Genomic DNA, 20,000 nt, shown 5'->3' on the forward strand with positions numbered 1-20,000 from the left:
TTTGCGAGTTGATGAAACAAAAGAAGGGAAAAAAAAAAAAATTATAAAAATAAATAAATAAATAAAGTAAAGAGTGTTTCCCAAGTCTGTAAAGAAGATCATGATATTACCTTACTCCCTCAGAGCTTGTTGTAGCAGGCTACCAACATTAACATTGTGCCTTAAGAAATTAGTAAAAGGTCTCCAGACATCTTCAAAAACGTTTTGTTTCTTTTTGACAATATACGTGATCTTTTCCATTGACATGTTTGACGCCATTTCTTTGATCCACTTTCCAATTCTTGGCTCATTGATATTTTTCCAATTAAGAGCAATTATTCGTTTAGCTTGTAAAATACACATTTCAATGAATCTGACCTCTTTGCTTTGTAAGAGAGGACTGATAGGATATATACCCAGAATAAAAAGCTTAGGATCCAGTGGTAATTTCTTTGATAGAATTTGGTCAATCATATCAATTATACCTTTCCAAAAAGACTTCACTTTCTCGCATTCCCATATACAGTGGTACAGTGTACCTCTCACCCCATTACACTTTATACAGGTATCAGGAATATTATCATTAAACTTGTGCAACATAACAGGAGTTATATATGTTCGCATCAGCCATTTTTATTGTATGAGTTTCAAGCTACTTTTGACTGTCTGTATCTGAGCCTTCTTGCATGCCTCATTCCAATCCTCTAGAGAAATTTCATCATTTATATCTTCTTTCCATGCAACTCGTGTTTTTAAATGAAAAATGTACTTTCGGCCCTTTGTATTAAAATATGAATACATCAATGATGCTGTTTTGTTTATAGTTGTTTAAGCTTAACTTAATTATAATTGGTTTATAAACATTATTTTAAACATTATGCACTTTTTTCACAGATAGTCATTTTATCTTATGCTTTGAATAAACGTGCATTAGTAATATTTTGCTCGATGCGCCCTCTTGTGGCCTCAGGAGAGAAGCCAAAAGCTTTTCTTCACCCTAACTGAAATTATGCATTTTAAATTAGAATATAATTCGAATTTTGATAATATTTAAGTACAAAATTCGAATTTAGTTTTTCAGCCATTTTGACAGCCCTAATGTGGAGGAGATCTGAGATCCACGGAGCGGATCATATGCGCGAATCGACATAAATATTAAACACTTTTAAAACTACACAGCCTCAGCGTGATTATGATCACTATTTTGTTTTACTAAGAGTTTCATTTTTAATCTAGGGGGTAATCTATTATACTGTGGCTGTCAAATGCAGCTTACCGAGCTCAACGACTCTGGCCCGAGCAGATATAAACAAAACGCTATTGGCTATTTTAAAAAGGGGGCGGGGCTGCTCAATATGTCCGGCCTTGTCTTCCTGTTTCAGTTGAAATTACGTCACCACATAGAATAGGGCCGTTCGATATGGACAAAAAAAAACTATCGCGATTTCTTTGATCAATTTTGCGATTTCGATTTTAATCACGATTTTGACACACAGAGACATGCTTTACAGTCATTAATGCATTCAGTGTGAATTTGAAACATATTTCCAAAAGAAAACCAATTAGAGCTTTATCAAAAAGCTGTAACATGTCAGATGTTGAACTAGATTTGTTGCGCCAAGTTCACACGTACTCCGTCTTTATTGCTTATACAGTATGTGTATGCGGTGCAGAAGCAGCACGGACTCATTTTGCTTTCGCACAGGACGCGTTTGCAGTCCGCTCCTGATCCGCGGCTGTTTACCACAAACACAACATTTATCCATTATTTTGATTTTGGGACGGAAAATCGTGCTATAAAGCGATTTAGAAATCGCGCAAGCTCAAATCGCGATTTTATGACGATTTCGATTAATCGCACAGCCCTAACATAGAATAACACTGTATGTTTCAAGGCACTTTAGGGGACCTTTAAATGTACATACTGATTAACTGATACTGATACCAGCTTGTTGGTTCGCATTGTGTTTTAATTTTTTAGTTTTAATGTACATGTTTGCTTGAATTTATTTTAAGGTAAACTATCTGTTGTTGCTTTCAGTATGGCTTTAAGGTCACACAAAATGATATTCAAACTCACATCAGACACGTTTAACTGTGAATAAAGCACATAATCAGTACCTGAGATTACCACTGTCATAGTTTGTATGTTGTTGTTCCAGCTGCAATGTCGTGGAAATAGAAACCATTTCTAAAATAGAAATTTCATGTGTTGCCGTCGCGGCTAGTTAGGACAAAAACTCAGATTAACATGGAAAAGATATCTATTATCGCGTCGTCGCGTTGTCGTGTGCGTGTAGTTAGGACACAGTGTTACTGACCCCAAACTTTTACAGATAGTGTACATGTAGATGATTTAAGAGAAAAAAGTATGGGACTTTCACCAGGAAAATTGGGGAAAAAAGATTTCTGGTTGGTTGAAATGTAAAAGGGCCTAGAGGCACCAATTAAAAAGGAAAGTTCCATTTCACAGGCAGCGCAAGTTATTACCTTTAGACTGTCATAGATTAATCATTTACTATACAAGAATGTGTATTACGGAAGTATATAGGGTTAGTTTTAAATTCATATTGACTTCATTTATTGTGGTGATTGTCTTTTTATTGCCATTGTGTCTAAAGTGTTATTGTTCCATCTATAGTGTTAAAATCTCTGTTAGAAGTGTGAGTGGTCCATTCACAGTGTTAATGTTGCATCCATAGCAAGTTTCTCAATCTATAGAACGAGTTATAACAGATTCACAGTGTCAACTGCAGTGCAAATGCCTACTAACACCAAATCATCATTTTCAGCATGAAAAAGATGCATGACAATTTTTAAAAAGAAATTATCTACTTCTCACAGAAATAGAATGATTGAACTGTGAAGATCCATTGTTTTTTTTTTTTAACTTTATATTAATATTATAATATTATATACTAATATTTTTTTTTTGTAAATAGCAGTTATTGGTCAATTTGGATAGCAGTCATTCTGCTCACTTTTCAGACAATCGTCAGATTGTCATCAGATCATATTTGTGAATATTTTATACACTCTGGTTTTATTCAAATCAGGATTTGGTGTGAACAAGCTTGTTTGTGAACGTTTACTTTCCAGTTGTTACAATGCAAAAAAAATATTTTTTTCTTAATCAGTAGTATATAGGGTCATATGATTTCCGCAATGCGGAAAACATGTACGGAATCACGGAATCCAGTCATAAAAACGGAATTTACTGTATAACGTGGAATGTCATGGAATTTGCTAAATTTTTAATGGATACATCAAATGTTGGTCAGTACACTTAAATCAAAACGCGATTTGGACTAGTGTCTGTTAATATAAAGCCACAAAAATACCATTTAAATATGAATCCTGCATGTTCTGTGTCTATGTGTGAATGAATGGTGCAGACACGCGGTTCATTTAACACACACATACTGAAGAACGTGTGACGCTCGCAGTGTTTTCAGCCTTTGCCGCCTCAATATATGAGTACATGAACACATGAACATAATCTCTAAAACTGCTCTGAGAGTCACTTCATGAGCATTTTACACTTTCTTTTGAGTAAAACTATCGTCATATCATATACAAACAGAAACTTAAAAGTCTTCACAGCTAGGGCTGTCGCGGTGAGGGAATTTCCCTTGCGGTAATTTTGAGTGGGCTAAGACAGAGATTTCGCTTTCCTTGGACATGACAACCTATTTTCACAAATATATATGACTCGGTCTGTAGGACAGACGCAAGTAATCGCACGCGCTTAGTCGATCTCTCTCTCATTCACTGTCTGTTTAGGCTTGTTAAGTGCAAATCTACGGAGCCTCTGTACAAATCAGCATGGTACACATTATGTTATCATTAATAACTTGTTTAATATTCAGTCCACATGCATGAATGTAAATATGTGTAAAACGAGAAGGGCATAACCTTACGAAAAAAGAAAACACGCAAAAATCGCGGTTGCTGCGGTTCTTGCATTCCTCTGCGGTTTGCTTGTCAATAGCGCGGTATTGCGATATTGCGGTTATCGCGACAGCCCTAACTACAACGTCACTTACATCATCATCACCGCATCCACTAATGACGCTCCCTGACGCACTCACAGCAACCCGTCAAAATAAAAGTTCAGTTTAACTTGAAGAAATGGTGACAGAAATAATACTTAATGTAATGATAGTACTACTACTAATAAAATTATTGTTAAAACATTATTTTTAAAGGAATATTTACCAGAATTAATTTAGCAGAAAAATGTAAATACACAACACAGTATTTCTGAAAAAAAAAACATAAAACGATAATAATTTACTTTTTTAATAAAATCAGTTAATTAGAGATGCTTTTGATTATTAATATTTAATGAAACCATTAAAATGGAATCCAGAAAATGAATGGAAAACAGAAAATAATCTGAATTTGAGAAAAAAATAAAACATTTCATAGGGCCTTAAAATGTAATTTTTGTTTGGCTTTTAATAAATTGCTGTTTAATATTGTAAATTTCCTGATTTCAATTAATCAGACATGCTTTTTGATGAATAAAATTTAATTTATCCTTAAAACAGAGTCAAGAAAAATTAAAATGGGGAAAAAATGGAATCCAGAAAAATTTTAACACACACAAAAAAAAATGAATTTGGGAAAAATATAAAATGAATTTCATAGAGCCCTAAGTATAGCCGGACAAAAATGCTGAATTCTAAAATGGATTTTCTGGAGTAGTGACATCAGACTTGTTGCGTATATTTGAAAACCAAATTTCCAATTTAAACTATATTGACATTTTTTGTTGGAACCGTTGGTGTGTTCTGAGAATGGCATAAAAAGTGTGTGGTAATCTTCGGTCTCATTGTATCTGTTGCTTTTTAGGGAGAAAACGAAGCAAGACCTCCAAGCAGAGAATCATCAGATGAGGAAAGAGAGGAAAAAGAACCCTGGCCTGATGATAACAGCAGCTCCAGGTGAATGTTCATTACCCTCAAACTTCATATGACATAATGGCATATATTTGACATACACATACGTCAGCCAGAGCCACACAAATATGCTGGGTCTGTTTATAATTACAGCGATTACTCCAGCGATTACTCAGACTGGACAGCAGATGCTGGAATAAACCTGGAACCGCCCAAGAAGACCAGCGTGAAGAAAAAGAAGAAGAATGCTAGCAGCTCGGAAGAAGATGGAGAGAAGAAAAAAGACTCCAAGAAGGAGAGGAGGAAAGAAAAGCAGGACAAAGATGGAGCACTACCAAAGAAGAAGAAGCCAAAGGAGAAACGGAAGGTCAGTGGTCCTTTGTGTGTTGTTTCAACTATGGACTCCTTCCTTAAAACATGCTTCTCAAGCTCACTAAGTTTCTTGAATTTGTCCATTGACAATGGTCATTACAGCTTTAATGAGTGACAGAAGAGTTCTGTCTTTCTGTTTTTATTTTAGTATCCATAAATCATTATGAACTGATGTCATTTCCACCACATCACCATTCATTTTTAAGCTGGAAATAATATTTGAAACATTTTTGGAATAAAATGTGAAAATGGCATTTAAAAAATTTTTGGATTATCTTCTCTTGCCATAGCTAATTTCATAGCTAGTATTTGATGTATCCCAAATACACACAATTGAGTAATATTTTCACACTTTCTGCATAATTTTACAATTACATCTTGACTGGAAATTACACATTTTCTGTGGAAAACCTTGTTGAAAACCTTGAACAACCCCCCCTATACTGTTCGATTGGTATTTAGGCTACACTGACTTATCTTTATCGCACATCAGATGTCTCATATTTCATCTCAAGTTCTTCACTGATGCTGTTGTCTCCTTGGTAACCAAGTGCACAAACTTTTGAAAGAACTTTATTAATGGCAAATATTTGGTTGTGGTGGAAATGACGCCGTAGCTGAGTCATCAGTCTTTATTCGAGTAAAAATATGACTCATTTTTATGTAATAAAAGTTAAAATATTTTATTTCACTTCTTGATGAGATCATCTTGGATCTAAAAAGTCTACATCTGAGACTGAGATCTTTTTTATAATTTAATTCAAATAAAGAATAACCCCTGGGACAAAAAGTTAATTCCATTGACAGTTTCAGTTCACTTTCAGATTTGTGTGAAAGTCCTGCTCTGTTTTTAAGTTAGTCTGAACTTGCTGTATATATATGTGTGTGTGTGTGTGTGTTTATATGTTCAGAGGATACCTGAACTGCAGAACCAGGGTTTGACATTAGAGGAATGGCTGCCCGCCGCCTGGATCACTGACACCATGCCACGGAGATGCCCCTTCACCCCACAGATGGGCGATGAGGTACAAAACACATTCGTCAGTACAACAGTTTGCTAAAGCAAAATAAAAATGTGAAATATTATTATTTATGTAGTGTGTGGAAACATGCTTATAACAGTAAGCTGCTTGTTGTGTTTGTGAACAGGTATATTATTTCCGTCAAGGCCATGAAGCTTATGTGGAGATGGCCAAAAAAAACAAGATCTTCAGTATAAATCCTAAAAAACAGCCCTGGCACAAGTTAGAGCTCAGGGTAAGTCTTCAATGAAATTAAATTTAACCTCACAGTATTTTTATGCACATGATAAAACATATAGGAAATGGTTTGTGATTGTGTGCCTGCAGGAGCAGGAGCTGTTGAAGATAGTGGGCATCAAGTATGAGGTGGGTTTGCCTACTCTGTGCTGTCTGAAGCTGGCCTTCCTAGACCCAGACACTGGCAAACTGACGGGCGGCTCTTTCTCTATGAAGTGAGTACTGTCTGCATGAGTCACCATGATCTTCGCCGAGTGGCTTTTAACCTGTGACTCGCATTTCTGTTGTGGTCTTAGATACCACGACATGCCTGATGTCATCGACTTCTTGGTACTTCGGCAGCAGTTTGATAATGCAAGACAGAGGAACTGGATGATAGGTTAGTGTGTGAATTGAGTGCATTTCTGCACAGATATTTATTTTTTACAGGGTTAAATGGGTCAATGACACACAGGGATGTTTGAGATGATGAAAAGGAGAAGTCTTTATAAAATCTAGTTCAAAATCCAAGTGCTAAATTCTTAAAAATGTCATCTTTGTGTTCATCTTGGTTTATTCATGTTGTAAAAAAAATAAAATCTACCAAAAATTTTGACTAAAATGTCAAAGTATTGAAATAATTTTCTTAGACATTGAACAGATGTGATTGTACACACTCCTTTTTTACCTGAAATAACGTTGCTATTTCATAAAAACCTCTTTAAAAATTTACTGACCTTGACACAGTCTATCTATTTATCTATCACAAATTTTTAATAAATTTTTAATTGTAATAGAAGAGGTATTCAAGTAATTGTCTGTATGAATTTTTTTTTAAACTTAATATGTTGCTTTCTGTTAATGACTGCTTGTTCCTGATACAGAGTTGATGAGTGTGTGTAATTGTGTCTGATTTGAGATGGATTTATTTTGTCAGGTGATCGTTTCCGGGCAGTGATAGATGATGCCTGGTGGTTTGGTACGATTGAGAGTCAGGAGCCTTACCAGGCTGAATATCCAGACTCTCTGTTCCAGTGCTACAACGTCTGGTCAGTTCTCTGTGTCCATCTACACATCTTTACACATGTTATAGAGCAATTCAATTATTGTTACATTGTGTCCTAACCAGGCGTGAAGCCATGAGACCACAAACGGCACACACTGTTAGTTCTACATTAACCTCTATTGTATGTTGTCTTAACCACATTAACAAACAGCCAGTTTAAAACCCACAAATCTTTCTGGATTGAATTGCTCTGTAATTACACTTCCTCTTCGACTTCAAATTTAAGACTAAACATGCTTTATATGGAGGTTTAGAAATTAATCTATACTGAGCTTAGTGTGGTGTTGCACATATTTGATGGGGGGGGGCTAATAGTAGATGACATTATATTGACAGTTTTGTGTTATTGTGTGATGCAGCTGGGATAATGGAGATACAGAAAAGATGAGCCCATGGGACATGGAGGAGATTCCCAATGAAGGTATGATGATCACAATCACTACAGCTGTCAGTAAAATAAAACAACTTTGTCGCCATGCGTGGGACTGATTTTGACTGCCTGTCTCTGTCTGTGTTCTTTAGGGACCAAAGCTGTACAGATATTATTCCACTGTATAACAGTATGAAGAAAACTGCTTTCTCAGATTCAAGCGATGTAAGTGTCATTGAAACACACTCGTAAACCACTCATAAGTGAAAGAGATTTAATACATTATTACAGTACCTTTAAGACTGTTCTTTTGCTGCCTTGCAAGCACTTGGAATTCATATAATGTAAATGTAAATGTGTGTATTTTTATGACTTGATTGACACCTTTTTCCCAACCTAGGATGAAGATGAGGATGAAGAACACGAGGCACCTTGTACATCTAGCCGCAATAAGAAGGTAACTTTAACTGATATTATATCATTTAAAAAGGGCCAGAAAGATAAGACTTGATTATACATCAAGATTGTTTACATCTGGCTAATTGCGAGTGTGTATCTGTTTCAGAGGCAGCAGCAGCAGCCTATCCTGAGGAGTATGCGCAGTAAACCATCATCAGACCCTCAGAGCTGGAAGGGGCGCTGCAGAGAGCTGCTGGAGCTCATCTTTCAGTGTGAAGATTCAGAGCCTTTCAGACAACCTGTGGATCTGGAGGAGCATCCGGCAACAGATAGACACATGTAGAAAACACGTACACACAGAACTGTAGCTTATAGCTGTAACTTCAGGTGGGAATTATGAGGGATGCATTTTTAGTTTTTTTAATTGTTGTTGTTTTTATTCATTTACACATAATAGTATACATTTTAATATTGTCCTTTTATTAATGGCAAAAACCAAATGAACCAATTGAATGTAATTGATTTTAATCGGTGCATCCCTAGCATTTAGTTTAAAGCCATGCGTGGGACTGATTTTGACTGCCTGTCTCTGTCTGTGTTCTTTAGGGACCAAAGCTGTACAGATATTATTCCACTGTATAACAGTATGAAGAAAACTGCTTTCTCAGATTCAAGCGATGTAAGTGTCATTGAAACACACTCGTAAACCACTCATAAGTGAAAGAGATTTAATACATTATTACAGTACCTTTAAGACTGTTCTTTTGCTGCCTTGCAAGCACTTGGAATTCATATAATGTAAATGTAAATGTGTGTATTTTTATGACTTGATTGACACCTTTTTCCCAACCTAGGATGAAGATGAGGATGAAGAACACGAGGCACCTTGTACATCTAGCCGCAATAAGAAGGTAACTTTTTAGTTTTTTTAATTGTTGTTGTTTTTATTCATTTAGACATAATAGTATACATTTTAATATTGTCCTTTTATTAATGGCAAAAACCAAATGAACCAATTTAATGTAATTGATTTTAATCGGTGCATCCCTAGCATTTAGTTTAAAGCCATGCGTGGGACTGATTTTGACTGCCTGTCTCTGTCTGTGTTCTTTAGGGACCAAAGCTGTACAGATATTATTCCACTGTATAACAGTATGAAGAAAACTGCTTTCTCAGATTCAAGCGATGTAAGTGTCATTGAAACACACTCGTAAACCACTCATAAGTGAAAGAGATTTAATACATTATTACAGTACCTTTAAGACTGTTCTTTTGCTGCCTTGCAAGCACTTGGAATTCATATAATGTAAATGTAAATGTGTGTATTTTTATGACTTGATTGACACCTTTTTCCCAACCTAGGATGAAGATGAGGATGAAGAACACGAGGCACCTTGTACATCTAGCCGCAATAAGAAGGTAACTTTAACTGATATTGTAAAATTTTAACAGGGCCAGAGAGATAAGATTTGATTATACATCGAGATTGTTTACATCTGGTAATCATGACTAATTGAGAGTGTGTTTCTGTTTCAGAGGCGCCAGCCTATCCTGAGGAGTCTGCGCAGTAAACCATCATCAGACCCTCAGAGCTGGAAGGGGCGCTGCAGAGAGCTGCTGGAGCTCATCTTTCAGTGTGAAGATTCAGAGCCTTTCAGACAACCTGTGGATCTGGAGGAGTATCCGGTAACACATAGACACATGTAGAAAACACGTACACACAGAACTGTAGCTTATAGCTGTAACTTCAGGTGGGAATTATGAGGGATGCCGTATTCTCAACCTCAGACCACCTGCTGTTTGTTGCCATATCAATATTTATTACCTTTGGACAAGCAAAAAATCAAAAACTCATGACAGAGTATATATTTTCCACAAATTTTTCAGGGATTTTTGCCTAACTATAACAGTGTCAGCTACACGTATACACAGCATATACACACACACACACACACACACTGCAGAAATCTTTTTTTAAATTATGTTTTGTCTTGTTTTCCAGTAAAAATACCTATACATGCTTGAATCAAGATAAATAAGTAACTAGATGATTGTCACAAAATCACAAACCAGAAAAACAACAATTTGTCAAATGGGTAGGAAAAATAAACTTACGTTATATCCTCTTCTTATCTTATCTTTTTATGATAATTTTATATAAACTACCATTTAAAGGTTTGGGGTCAGTATGATTCAGCATGGATGCTTTAAATTCATTAAAAGTGACAGTAAAGTCATTTTTTAGCCTTGATAATAATAAGAAATTTTTCTTAAGCACCAAATCAGCATATTAGAATGATTTCCAAAGGATCATATGATACTGATGACTGTAATGTCTGCTGAAATGCCAACTTTGTCATCACAGGAATCAATTAAATTGTAAAATATAAAAAAAATGAAAGCAGTTATTTTAAATTGTTAAAAAAAAATCACAATATTACTTTTTTTTATCAAATAAATGCAGCTTTGGTAAGCATAAGAGACCCCAACCTTTTCACCGGTAGTGTAAATCTTGTTTAAAGGATGTTTGGGTATTTGTACTGGAAAACAAAACAAAAATACTGATTAAGAAAATAATTTTTTGCAGTGCACTGTCTACTTATATGCCCTGTTCATCAAAAATACCTCTCTCAGGACTACTTGGACATTGTGGACACTCCTATGGACTTTGGGACTGTCTTGAACCGCCTGTTAGAAGGAGAGTACGACACTCCCGTGGATCTTTGTAAAGATATACGTCTCATCTTCAGCAACTCCAAAGCCTATACACCCAGTAAAAAGTCCAGGGTATGAGATCATGTCCAATTATTACCTTTTAATTTTAAAAACAGACATGTTGTAATGCTGTAGCCGAACCAGTTCATCTAGTTTATTTAATACATGTGTGTTTTTGTGTATGCAGATCTACAGCATGAGTCTGCGATTGTCTGCTCTGTTTGAAGAGCACATCAGTTCGATCCTGACCCATTTTAAAGCTGCTCAAAGTCTGCACAGTGAGCGATTCACTCGTCAGCGGCAGCACACCGAGCGCTTGACCAGACAGTCTGTGAAGAGGAGGAGGAGCTCTTCACCTTCAAGCTCCGCCTCTAGGTACAAACCGTATCTGATTGGTCATTGCAGAACATTATGTTCTAGAATTGGTCACTGGTTCTAAATGTTGCCTACACATTTTCTTCTTTTCTGATTTGTAGTCCAGAAAGGAAGCGTCGGGTTTCGTCTCGCGCTCCTCCTCGATCGGACAATGCAGCTCCGCCCACTCCCGCTGGACCTTCCCGGGCTCCTTCTTTACGGCAAACACATCCACAGATCAACGGCAAGGCTGAGCCTCCGGTTGTCCCCGGTCGGACACGAAGCTCGGCCCGCTTTGGAACCCAACTCACAGATGCACCTTCTACACAGTCAGCTCCTCCCCCTCCACCCAGCCACAGTAAGACAGCAGAGCCCACCTCTAGAGTCCTGCGCACACAGAACTCTCACTCCATTGGTGCCTCCAGGGAAACTGAGAGCTCTGCAGTTCCCCACACAAATGAAGGCGGGTCCAGAGAGTCTCGCAGGAAACTTCGGACACCTGTAAAACTCACACCAGGTCAGTAACAGATGATGAGTATTTGTTGTGACAAGCTGATGTTATTACGGGAAAGAGGATTTTTGAATGTTTCCTGGAAACCTTCAGTGCACACACAGTGTAATTCCTGTAGGCTCAAAGTAATCACCTTTTCCCTGCTCATTAAAACATTTTCCTAAATGGATTTAAAACTTTCTTTTACACTGGTTTTGTGGAAAATCTGTGTATTTTTGCTGATTTCAACAGTAAATATTGTTAAAATTGCTGAGATTGCTTCTGTGAATTAATATTTTTTTCTGAATTGTTTTTTTTTTTTTCATTTTCTGCATTGATTTGGGGGAAAATCATTGAATGGTAAAATGTGTTAAACTGAACTCAAAGTACTCCTGCATAATTTTTTCCCCCTGAAATTTACTTCTGCAGATTTAAACGTTTGTAATGTTTTAAAGGGGTCATATGATGCGATTTCAAGTTTTCCTTTCTCTTTGGAGTGTTACAAGCGGATTGTGCATAGATAAGATCCCTGAAGTTGCAAAGACTAAAGTCTCAAAACCAAAGAGATATTCTTTATCAAAGTTAAGACTCTGCCACGCCCCCCTAAAACGGCTCATTCTAACACGCCCCCACATATCTACATCACTATCTGGGAAGATTTCTTTAAAAAAGCATCATATGACCCCTTTAAACTTTTTTGTGTGTGTGTGTGTTTTGATTTCTACTTTTTTTATTATATCTATATTTTTTCTGCACTAATGTTGGGGACAATCTGTAGATTTTTCTAGATTTAAATGTGGTAAAACATTTTAAACTGAACTGAGAATAGATTTAAACGTTCTGAAATGATTTAACCTTTTTTTCTAATTATATATAATTATTTAAGGGAAAATCTTTAGAATTTTGCAGATTTAGATGTGATAAAATGCTATTAGAGTATTACACACTTAATCATGGCTAAAAGCATAATAAAATTAGTCAGAATTAAATTTACTAAAATTGATGTGACGTGTAGAATTACAGCTATGTGAAGTCTATATAAATCTGTGGATCTTTCCATGGGTCACCATGGGTATGATTACCAGGGAACACACATGCGGATTAAAAAAAAATGCATTATTAGCCACTTTGAAGAAAAAAAAGAAGCATCTGTTGAATGCATATATGTGAATGTTTCATCTGTACTTATATTCTCATTCTCTCTTAGGTCCAGTCGATCACGACTCTTCTCCTCAAAACAGTTTGCATTTGAATGGTCATAGTCAAGTGACTCTGGGAGTGGTACGAAGAGGCCGGGGCCGACCCAGATTAGACGCACAAATACGAACGCCAGTAGCGGTACCGCCACCCCCACTGCCCCAGGCTTCTGTAAAAAAGAGAGGGAGGAAAAGCAAGAAAGAGCTGGAGTCCCTACGAAGAAGCTCATCCCATGAGGAGGAGCTTCTTCTGTCTACTGGTGATGAGGGCGGGGCTTCTTCTATAGCCCAGGACAGTAGTCTTTCAGATTCAGGGGTAGTGACTCCAGAGTGTCCCAAACCACGAGGTAGACTACGAGTCATCAGGACACCGGATACCCCAGCTCCTTCAAGCCCCAAAGCTCTCAGAAGGAGCAGTCGGCGTGGCAACGAAGAAACCACGCCCCCTACGCCAGGCCCCGCCCAAAGGGAGGAGCCTGACATTTATATGGGAGAGGATGGGAGCTCGAAAGGGCAGATGAGAACGCGTAACCAAGGCCGAAGGACAGCTTTCTATAACGAAGAAGACTCTGAGGAAGAGCAAAGACAGCTTTTGTTTGAGGATGCCTCGATTACTTTCGGCACGTCAAGCAAAGGGAGAGTCCGCAAGCTCACCGAGAAGGCCAAAGCCAACCTTATTGGCTGGTAACAATGCCAACTTTGCATGTCCTATGTGACACAACCCCTTATCCTCGCCCCACTGGGGAGGGGGAACCATTCCTGCTGCTATCAGACTGTCATGACTATCTGAATCTTTCATTCTGACTCTCTAAATCGATTCTCATGTTTTGAATCTTTGACTCTTTTGGTGACTTCAAGAGTCACGGCCCCTTGAAACCCCCCACCTTATACATTTTCTTCCACAGAAAATCACAAATGCAGTTAAATACTGATTTTCATATGCACTATTTGAATGCCAGTGAAGAAAGGTACTTATACAGTCTTATGAATCCAAATACCTGATTTCATCTCTCAAGAAAGCACTTATTTGAGGACGTTCGAGTGTGTGTGAGTGTGGTATAACTTGAGCTTTTACTCTGTCTCGTTTCTTTAAACTGTTAATTTTATGCATTGTTTTTACACGGTTGTTGCAACAAATCAAACACTTGTTAAAAAAAAAATCTATTTTTAACAGATCATTGTGTAAGTGGCTGTAAAGCTGTAGTGGCGTGCAGAGAAGGACCTCATAAATCGCGTGTTGTCTTTTTAACGTCTTTCTCTGCGAGTCAAGATCAGTGGCAGTGGTAATTCACGCATGTTTTTATATAATTAGCAATACCTTGTGCCTTTTCATACATTCAATACATTTTGGCTCCTTTGTACTCCCCAGTTAGTGTTAGAGAGTGTGTTTGATGCTTTAGCGCATTGATTCATCCAGTACAAACGTGTGTTATTGATCTGTTGCTGGGATAGAGATTAGTAAGCAGCATATCTACCCATGACCACTGTGTGTGTGTGTGTGTGTATGTGTGTTGTTGAGGTGTGTAATAGTAATGACATTATCACTCCACGCCTGTTTTATCAGGCTCCCAAAATGCACTGTGATCCCTAACTAGAACCATGACTTAAAAATACAGTGGCCACAAGAACACTGAAAACAACAGTTTTAAAATGTCTGAATGTCATTTTATTAGAGAATGAAATATCAAAGCAGGTGGCATCTGCAGAAAAATGATGGTAGAGATTTTCACAGAACTAACTTCCATGGCAGTTTTTGAAAATATGGCTGACAGTTTAATGTTAATTTGGAAATTATGTGATTAATGAATGATGAATAATTATTAACGTATAATAATTGTTGATTAATGTTAGTTATTTTTAATAGTTATCTAAAAATGATTGCAAATTAATGCAAAAATATTTTCAGTTTTAAACTGATTTAAAGCATTTTTTTATTTGATTAGAAATACAGTAAAAATAGTAATATTGTGAATTATTATTATTATAACGAATTAAAGTAATTTAAAAATATTTATATATTTAACATTTTAATATGTTAATATATTTAATATAATCAGTGATTTCTTTTTAAATATATTTTAAAATGTAATTTATTTCCGCAATGGCAAAGCTTAATTTCCAGCAGCCATTACTCCAGTCTTCAGTGTCACATGATCCTTCAGAAATCATTCTAATATGCTGATTGGTGTTCAAGAAACATTTCTCTTAACTATCAATGGTGAAAACAGTTATGCTGCTTAATATTGTTACAATTTTGATACGACACAATATTTTTCAGGATTGTTTAAGGAATAGAAACAGCATTTGAAATTATATCTTTTGTAACATTATACATTTCTTTACTGTGACTTTTTCAATTTAAAGCATCTTTGTTGAATTTAAGTATTAATTTCTTTCAAAAAATAAATAAGTAAATAAATAAAATGTACTGACCCGAAACTTTTGGAAGGTAGAAACAATTACTTGTATCTACCTCAATTCATTGAAAAATCATGACCAAATTCATTTTGATTAATTCTTAATCAAACGACAGCCCTACTTTTTTTTTTTAACCTAACAATATACCTATCAACAAATGTTTTTGTAAAATATATTGTGCTTTAACATTTACTTTGTTCTAAAGTGCCTCTTAGTTTGATATTCTGATATTTAATGCAATGACATTCATATATTTATGGCATTTCTCATATGTTCAAGTGCTTTTGATGCTCCTTCAAACAACTATTGACAGAGTTATTATTATGTGTGTGTAACACTGCCTGTAGTTTCATCTAGCCCAGAGAGCAGGCCTCTTTCTCTGTTTTAGCTAAACTCATTGAATTACTGTGGAACTGCTCATTTAATTAACAGAGAGGACTTTGTTTTTGCCCGATCACATTGAAACAGTTTGATATTTCCCGTTCTGATGCATCGACTCGGCTTCAGTAGAAACCGCAGGGCAGCGAATCACACAAAAGACAAAAGTGTGCATGTCGTATTCTGTGTTTTCAATGTGCCTTGACTTTTTGTGTGTATGCACGTGTCTGTGTGATGTAAAACTGAAGAATTAACGTATTGTATCCCACCTTGCTGTCCGGACTCACATATGCAGCATAGTCTCTTTTTGAGAAAGCCGGATCACATTCTGTCTGGTTTGCGGGCGGCCATGTGATTTTGTAGGTTCTTGCGTACTTTCAGCAGTTGTGGTCTGGGTCATCCATTACGATAGAGCTAATCCAGCCCATTGCTTTAAAACTGGTTTGATGAACCAAAGCCTTTGAATGAGTGTGTGGTTGTTTGATGGGAACACATGTGGCTGTTTTATATGCAGTTGACGCATGTCTGAGACTCTAGAGTGTATGTGATGTCCATTTCTGTGTTTATGTACAAGCCCCATGTTTTATTGAGCTGGTGTTTCTAATCTGTTGCTACATGAAAACTGTATTATATCTGACTCACGACCCCTCTATTACCACCATACTGCACAGGAAGTGACATCTCACGGACTGATTAACAGGTTTTAGAGTGGAGATCAAAGATGGATGCATGTTAGTATATTCTCTGGTCTTTTAAATCTGAAGGTACAGTCATGTTTGTGGGGTCAGGGTCTTTTTTCCCCCTCTCCGGTCTTATATCCTCAGACTGAGAGGTCTTTCTATGTTAGTTTGTATACTTTTATAAAAAAGGAAAAAGTGTAAATAAAGAGTTAAATAGAATGTATGTGTAGGGTGTACTGCTGTCACATTAGTTCATACTGATATTTTAAGGAAATAAACATTTGTGTTTCCACATACTGTCTTGTTCTTTCATTCTTTAGAACAATTTTTGTTAACATTTCAGTCAAGGGAAGCCTGGATGTATCAGGGAAAATTCAAATTGTGATTTCCATCGTCGTCAAAATAAAATCTTTAAAATCAGACAATTTCTGTTGAAAATGTACAATTATAAACACTACAATGTACATTTTGCTCTCATAATGGCAAGTATTGGTACCTTACATCCATCAGATTGATATTATATGCCATTTCCTAAAATTATTCGACATAATACACTAAATCGAACCTTGCGAGGGTCAAGATAACATTTAAAACCGTTAAAAGGGTGATGATAAACCATTTCATGGAGAACAGCGCCCTCTTTTGTGCATTAGTTGGAACTGCATGTGCAATAAACTACTCGTTTTTATCGTTAGGAAAATGTACCACAAGTCCAATTATATACATTTATATAAACACACACACACACACATATATATATATATATATATATATTAGAATGTGCTGACATATTTATATGACACTATTCCTGGCGTTTTATATTAAATAGCCTGTATTAGTATTCCATACATTTATATTGTATTAAATCTTAACAAAGACGTTTACTCAATTGCTAATACACTTTCCCTGAAACTTATAACACATTTATCAAAACTATAACCACAGAATAATAATTAGCTACTAAATCAACTGTACAAACCAGAAGTATGAATGAGTGCATGAGCACATGGTGTAAACCTACAGTGTTCATAGCCTAGTTTTGAAAAAGAAAGAAAATGTATTTTTGGTTATGATTCAGGATATTTGGCTTATAAAACGGATATTAATTGAGAGAAAAAAAACCTGTAACAGAAATAAAGCAAACATGCGCACGCGGCATCCGTTCCTGACGTGGCGGCGCGAGAGCGTACACACCTACTCTCGTGGGCCGCCGCTATTGGACGCGCACTGTCTAATGATGTTCAACTTGAAGGCGCAGGTGTCAAATCGAAACTACCCGCATGTAAATATCATATTCAGTTTTGGCAAGGCAATGCTTACAGAACGCGTAACAAACTGAGAGTTTCGGTGAGCTCTTCCTGTTATCAAGTTAAACATAGTCTCTGACGATAGTGAACTCTGTTTATTCATTCAACTTGTTCTATAAGGTAAGATACATTGAACTGCAATTTGTTCAAGAAATATTGAAGAATAAATTTAGTGTACCAATATTTTATATATTTAATTTCTTTCAACTTTTAAAAACACAACAGTAACAGTAACTACAGATGTGAAATCTGTCATGTTGAATGTACGTGCAGTGATGCCTCACATCACGTCAGGTGTGATCATGCAGCTGACGCTCCTGCTGTCAGCTCTACCTGCGCAGTATCTCATCTCCAAGTGGACAAGCGGCACCGAGACACAACGACACATCGCCACTCAGAGGTAAACACACGTGTGATACGAGACTAGGCCTATTTAATATGAAAAAAGGTGTTTAAAAAAAAACTGCATTCTATCCTCTCTTACACACTACAACTGAGAAGTTGGCAAGTTTAGCAAGGATGCAATAAGTTCATCAAAAGTAGCAGTTATTTAATTTATTTTTAGCTTTATGTTCATCAGAGAATCCTGTAAAAATGTATCAGTACACAAAATAATAATCAACATAACTGTTTTCGACTTTGATAGTAATAAAATGTATCTTGAGCAGCAAATCATCATATTAGAATGATTTCCGAAGGAGCATGTGACACTAAAAACTGGAGAAATTACTGCTGAAAATGTAGCTTTGGCATCACAGTAATTCATTACATTTTAAAATGTTTTAAAATAGGAACCAGTCATTTTAAATTATAATGATAGTCCACAGTATTACAGTATTTTAAATAAATGCAGCATTGCATAAAGAATTCTGTCAAAAACGTTTAAAAAATCTTCTGACCCCACACTTGTGAACGTTAGTGTACATTCATAAAATTTTAGCCTAAAATCTTAATTTTTATAAAAAATTATTTAATGGAGACTGCATTTCAGGTTTAGTGGTTGGGCGTTTTTAATCAGCTTCTTTAGCACTCCTGTGGAGTGCTAAATTTATTTCCCAACTACAAGTCACACTTTAGTTCTCACTATTTACTATAATTCTCACTATTTACTAACTATTAACTATGACTGCTACATAGCCATCATTTATATTTGTCTAGGAAACAAGTTTCTTGTATTATTATAATCTACCGTTTGTATGTTTTTTTTTTTTTTTGACTGGTACTGTGCTTCTCTAGTACGAAGTCGAAATATTTCCAATAGTTTAAAATGTATTTTAAAAAGTAAAAAATTATAACACATGACACTGTATGAGGCTGTTGTCACTGCTTGAAATATCCCATTACAACTTTCATATTCAGAATCCTTGACACATGGGACTCCATAAGAAAATCCTACTTCAACACAGCTGCTTGGGTTGACTGGCTAAATACCTGGATTCCCAAACTACCGTAAATCTATGCTAATCTCTTTTTAAAAGAATTCTGATTCACTCAGATGCTGAGGTGGGATGTCGTGTTACATGACAGGTCCTTCGGAGAGGAAGAGGAGCAGTACCAAACTCTGGAAGAAGCGCTCGCGATTGAGCTGATGATGCATGACAATGAGCACGGATACTTTGCAGGTAATGTCTCTGAATTATCTCACAGCAATCATTTAGATCTGCCATTAAAGGGGTCGTATGATGCGATTTCAAGTTTTCCTTTCTCTTTGGAGTGTGACAAGTGGTTCGTGAATAGATAAGATCCCTAAAGTTGCAAAGACTAAAGTCTCAAACCCAAAGAGATATTCTTTATAAAAGTTAAGACTGGTCCACGCCCTCCTAAAACGCCTCGTTTAAACACGCCCCCACATGTCTACATCACTGTGTGGGAAGATTTGCATAACGCCGCCCAAATGTTCACGCAAAGAAAGAAGGCGTAACTTTATTGTTGCTGCCACCGCCGCCGCCGCCGCCGCCGCCATGTTTTGAAAACAATGTGTTTCGTTGCGAAAGTGAAAATACTTTGTTTGGTCTTCCAAAAGAGGACACGACTAGAAATCAGTGGTTAAGTTGTATTTACAACACTGTTCCAGAACAGTTCAAACCAAATAATCAGATGTGTGCAGCGCATTTTACGGAGGACTGTTTCCTGA

The 20,000-nt window shown here is 36.5% G+C and overlaps 2 protein-coding genes and 1 long non-coding RNA gene across 7 annotated transcripts in view; all 3 read left to right on the plus strand.

Annotated features, from left to right (window-relative positions):
• Positions 1 to 14,406, plus strand: part of LOC107708770 (PH-interacting protein-like) — a 46,216-nt gene extending 31,810 nt beyond the window's left edge. The window contains exons 21-39 of the mRNA XM_016513078.1: positions 4,837 to 4,928; positions 5,037 to 5,250; positions 6,167 to 6,280; positions 6,405 to 6,512; positions 6,605 to 6,729; positions 6,811 to 6,893; positions 7,431 to 7,542; positions 7,919 to 7,980; positions 8,082 to 8,092; positions 8,330 to 8,386; positions 8,495 to 8,650; positions 9,183 to 9,239; positions 9,387 to 9,515; positions 9,691 to 9,747; positions 9,865 to 10,014; positions 10,963 to 11,115; positions 11,231 to 11,418; positions 11,520 to 11,914; positions 13,095 to 14,406. Coding sequence (XP_016368564.1) covers positions 4,837 to 4,928; positions 5,037 to 5,250; positions 6,167 to 6,280; positions 6,405 to 6,512; positions 6,605 to 6,729; positions 6,811 to 6,893; positions 7,431 to 7,542; positions 7,919 to 7,980; positions 8,082 to 8,092; positions 8,330 to 8,386; positions 8,495 to 8,650; positions 9,183 to 9,239; positions 9,387 to 9,515; positions 9,691 to 9,747; positions 9,865 to 10,014; positions 10,963 to 11,115; positions 11,231 to 11,418; positions 11,520 to 11,914; positions 13,095 to 13,771 — 2,940 coding nt within the window. The 3' untranslated portion in view covers positions 13,772 to 14,406. The remainder of the gene's footprint in view (positions 1 to 4,836; positions 4,929 to 5,036; positions 5,251 to 6,166; positions 6,281 to 6,404; positions 6,513 to 6,604; positions 6,730 to 6,810; positions 6,894 to 7,430; positions 7,543 to 7,918; positions 7,981 to 8,081; positions 8,093 to 8,329; positions 8,387 to 8,494; positions 8,651 to 9,182; positions 9,240 to 9,386; positions 9,516 to 9,690; positions 9,748 to 9,864; positions 10,015 to 10,962; positions 11,116 to 11,230; positions 11,419 to 11,519; positions 11,915 to 13,094) is intronic.
• Positions 14,407 to 15,459: 1,053 nt separating this feature from the next.
• LOC107708807 (uncharacterized) overlaps positions 15,460 to 20,000 on the plus strand; it is a 19,880-nt gene continuing 15,339 nt past the window's right edge. The window contains exon 1 of the long non-coding RNA XR_001636413.1: positions 15,460 to 16,844. This is a non-coding gene — a long non-coding RNA (uncharacterized LOC107708807). The remainder of the gene's footprint in view (positions 16,845 to 20,000) is intronic.
• LOC107708806 (uncharacterized) overlaps positions 17,749 to 20,000 on the plus strand; it is a 4,958-nt gene continuing 2,706 nt past the window's right edge. The window contains exons 1-4 of one of the 5 annotated variants that reach the window (XM_016513120.1): positions 17,749 to 17,986; positions 18,092 to 18,266; positions 19,226 to 19,315; positions 19,394 to 19,488. In XM_016513120.1, the coding sequence (XP_016368606.1) occupies positions 18,121 to 18,266; positions 19,226 to 19,315; positions 19,394 to 19,488 (331 nt within the window). In that variant the 5' untranslated portion in view covers positions 17,749 to 17,986; positions 18,092 to 18,120. The other 4 variants (XM_016513122.1, XM_016513123.1, XM_016513124.1 and 1 more) reach the window with 4 other exon arrangements.

The sequence above is a fragment of the Sinocyclocheilus rhinocerous genome, unplaced genomic scaffold (genome assembly GCF_001515625.1).
Source record: "Sinocyclocheilus rhinocerous isolate Xijiao unplaced genomic scaffold, SAMN03320098_v1.1 scaffold1406, whole genome shotgun sequence".
In the NCBI taxonomy this organism is placed as follows: domain Eukaryota; kingdom Metazoa; phylum Chordata; class Actinopteri; order Cypriniformes; family Cyprinidae; genus Sinocyclocheilus; species Sinocyclocheilus rhinocerous.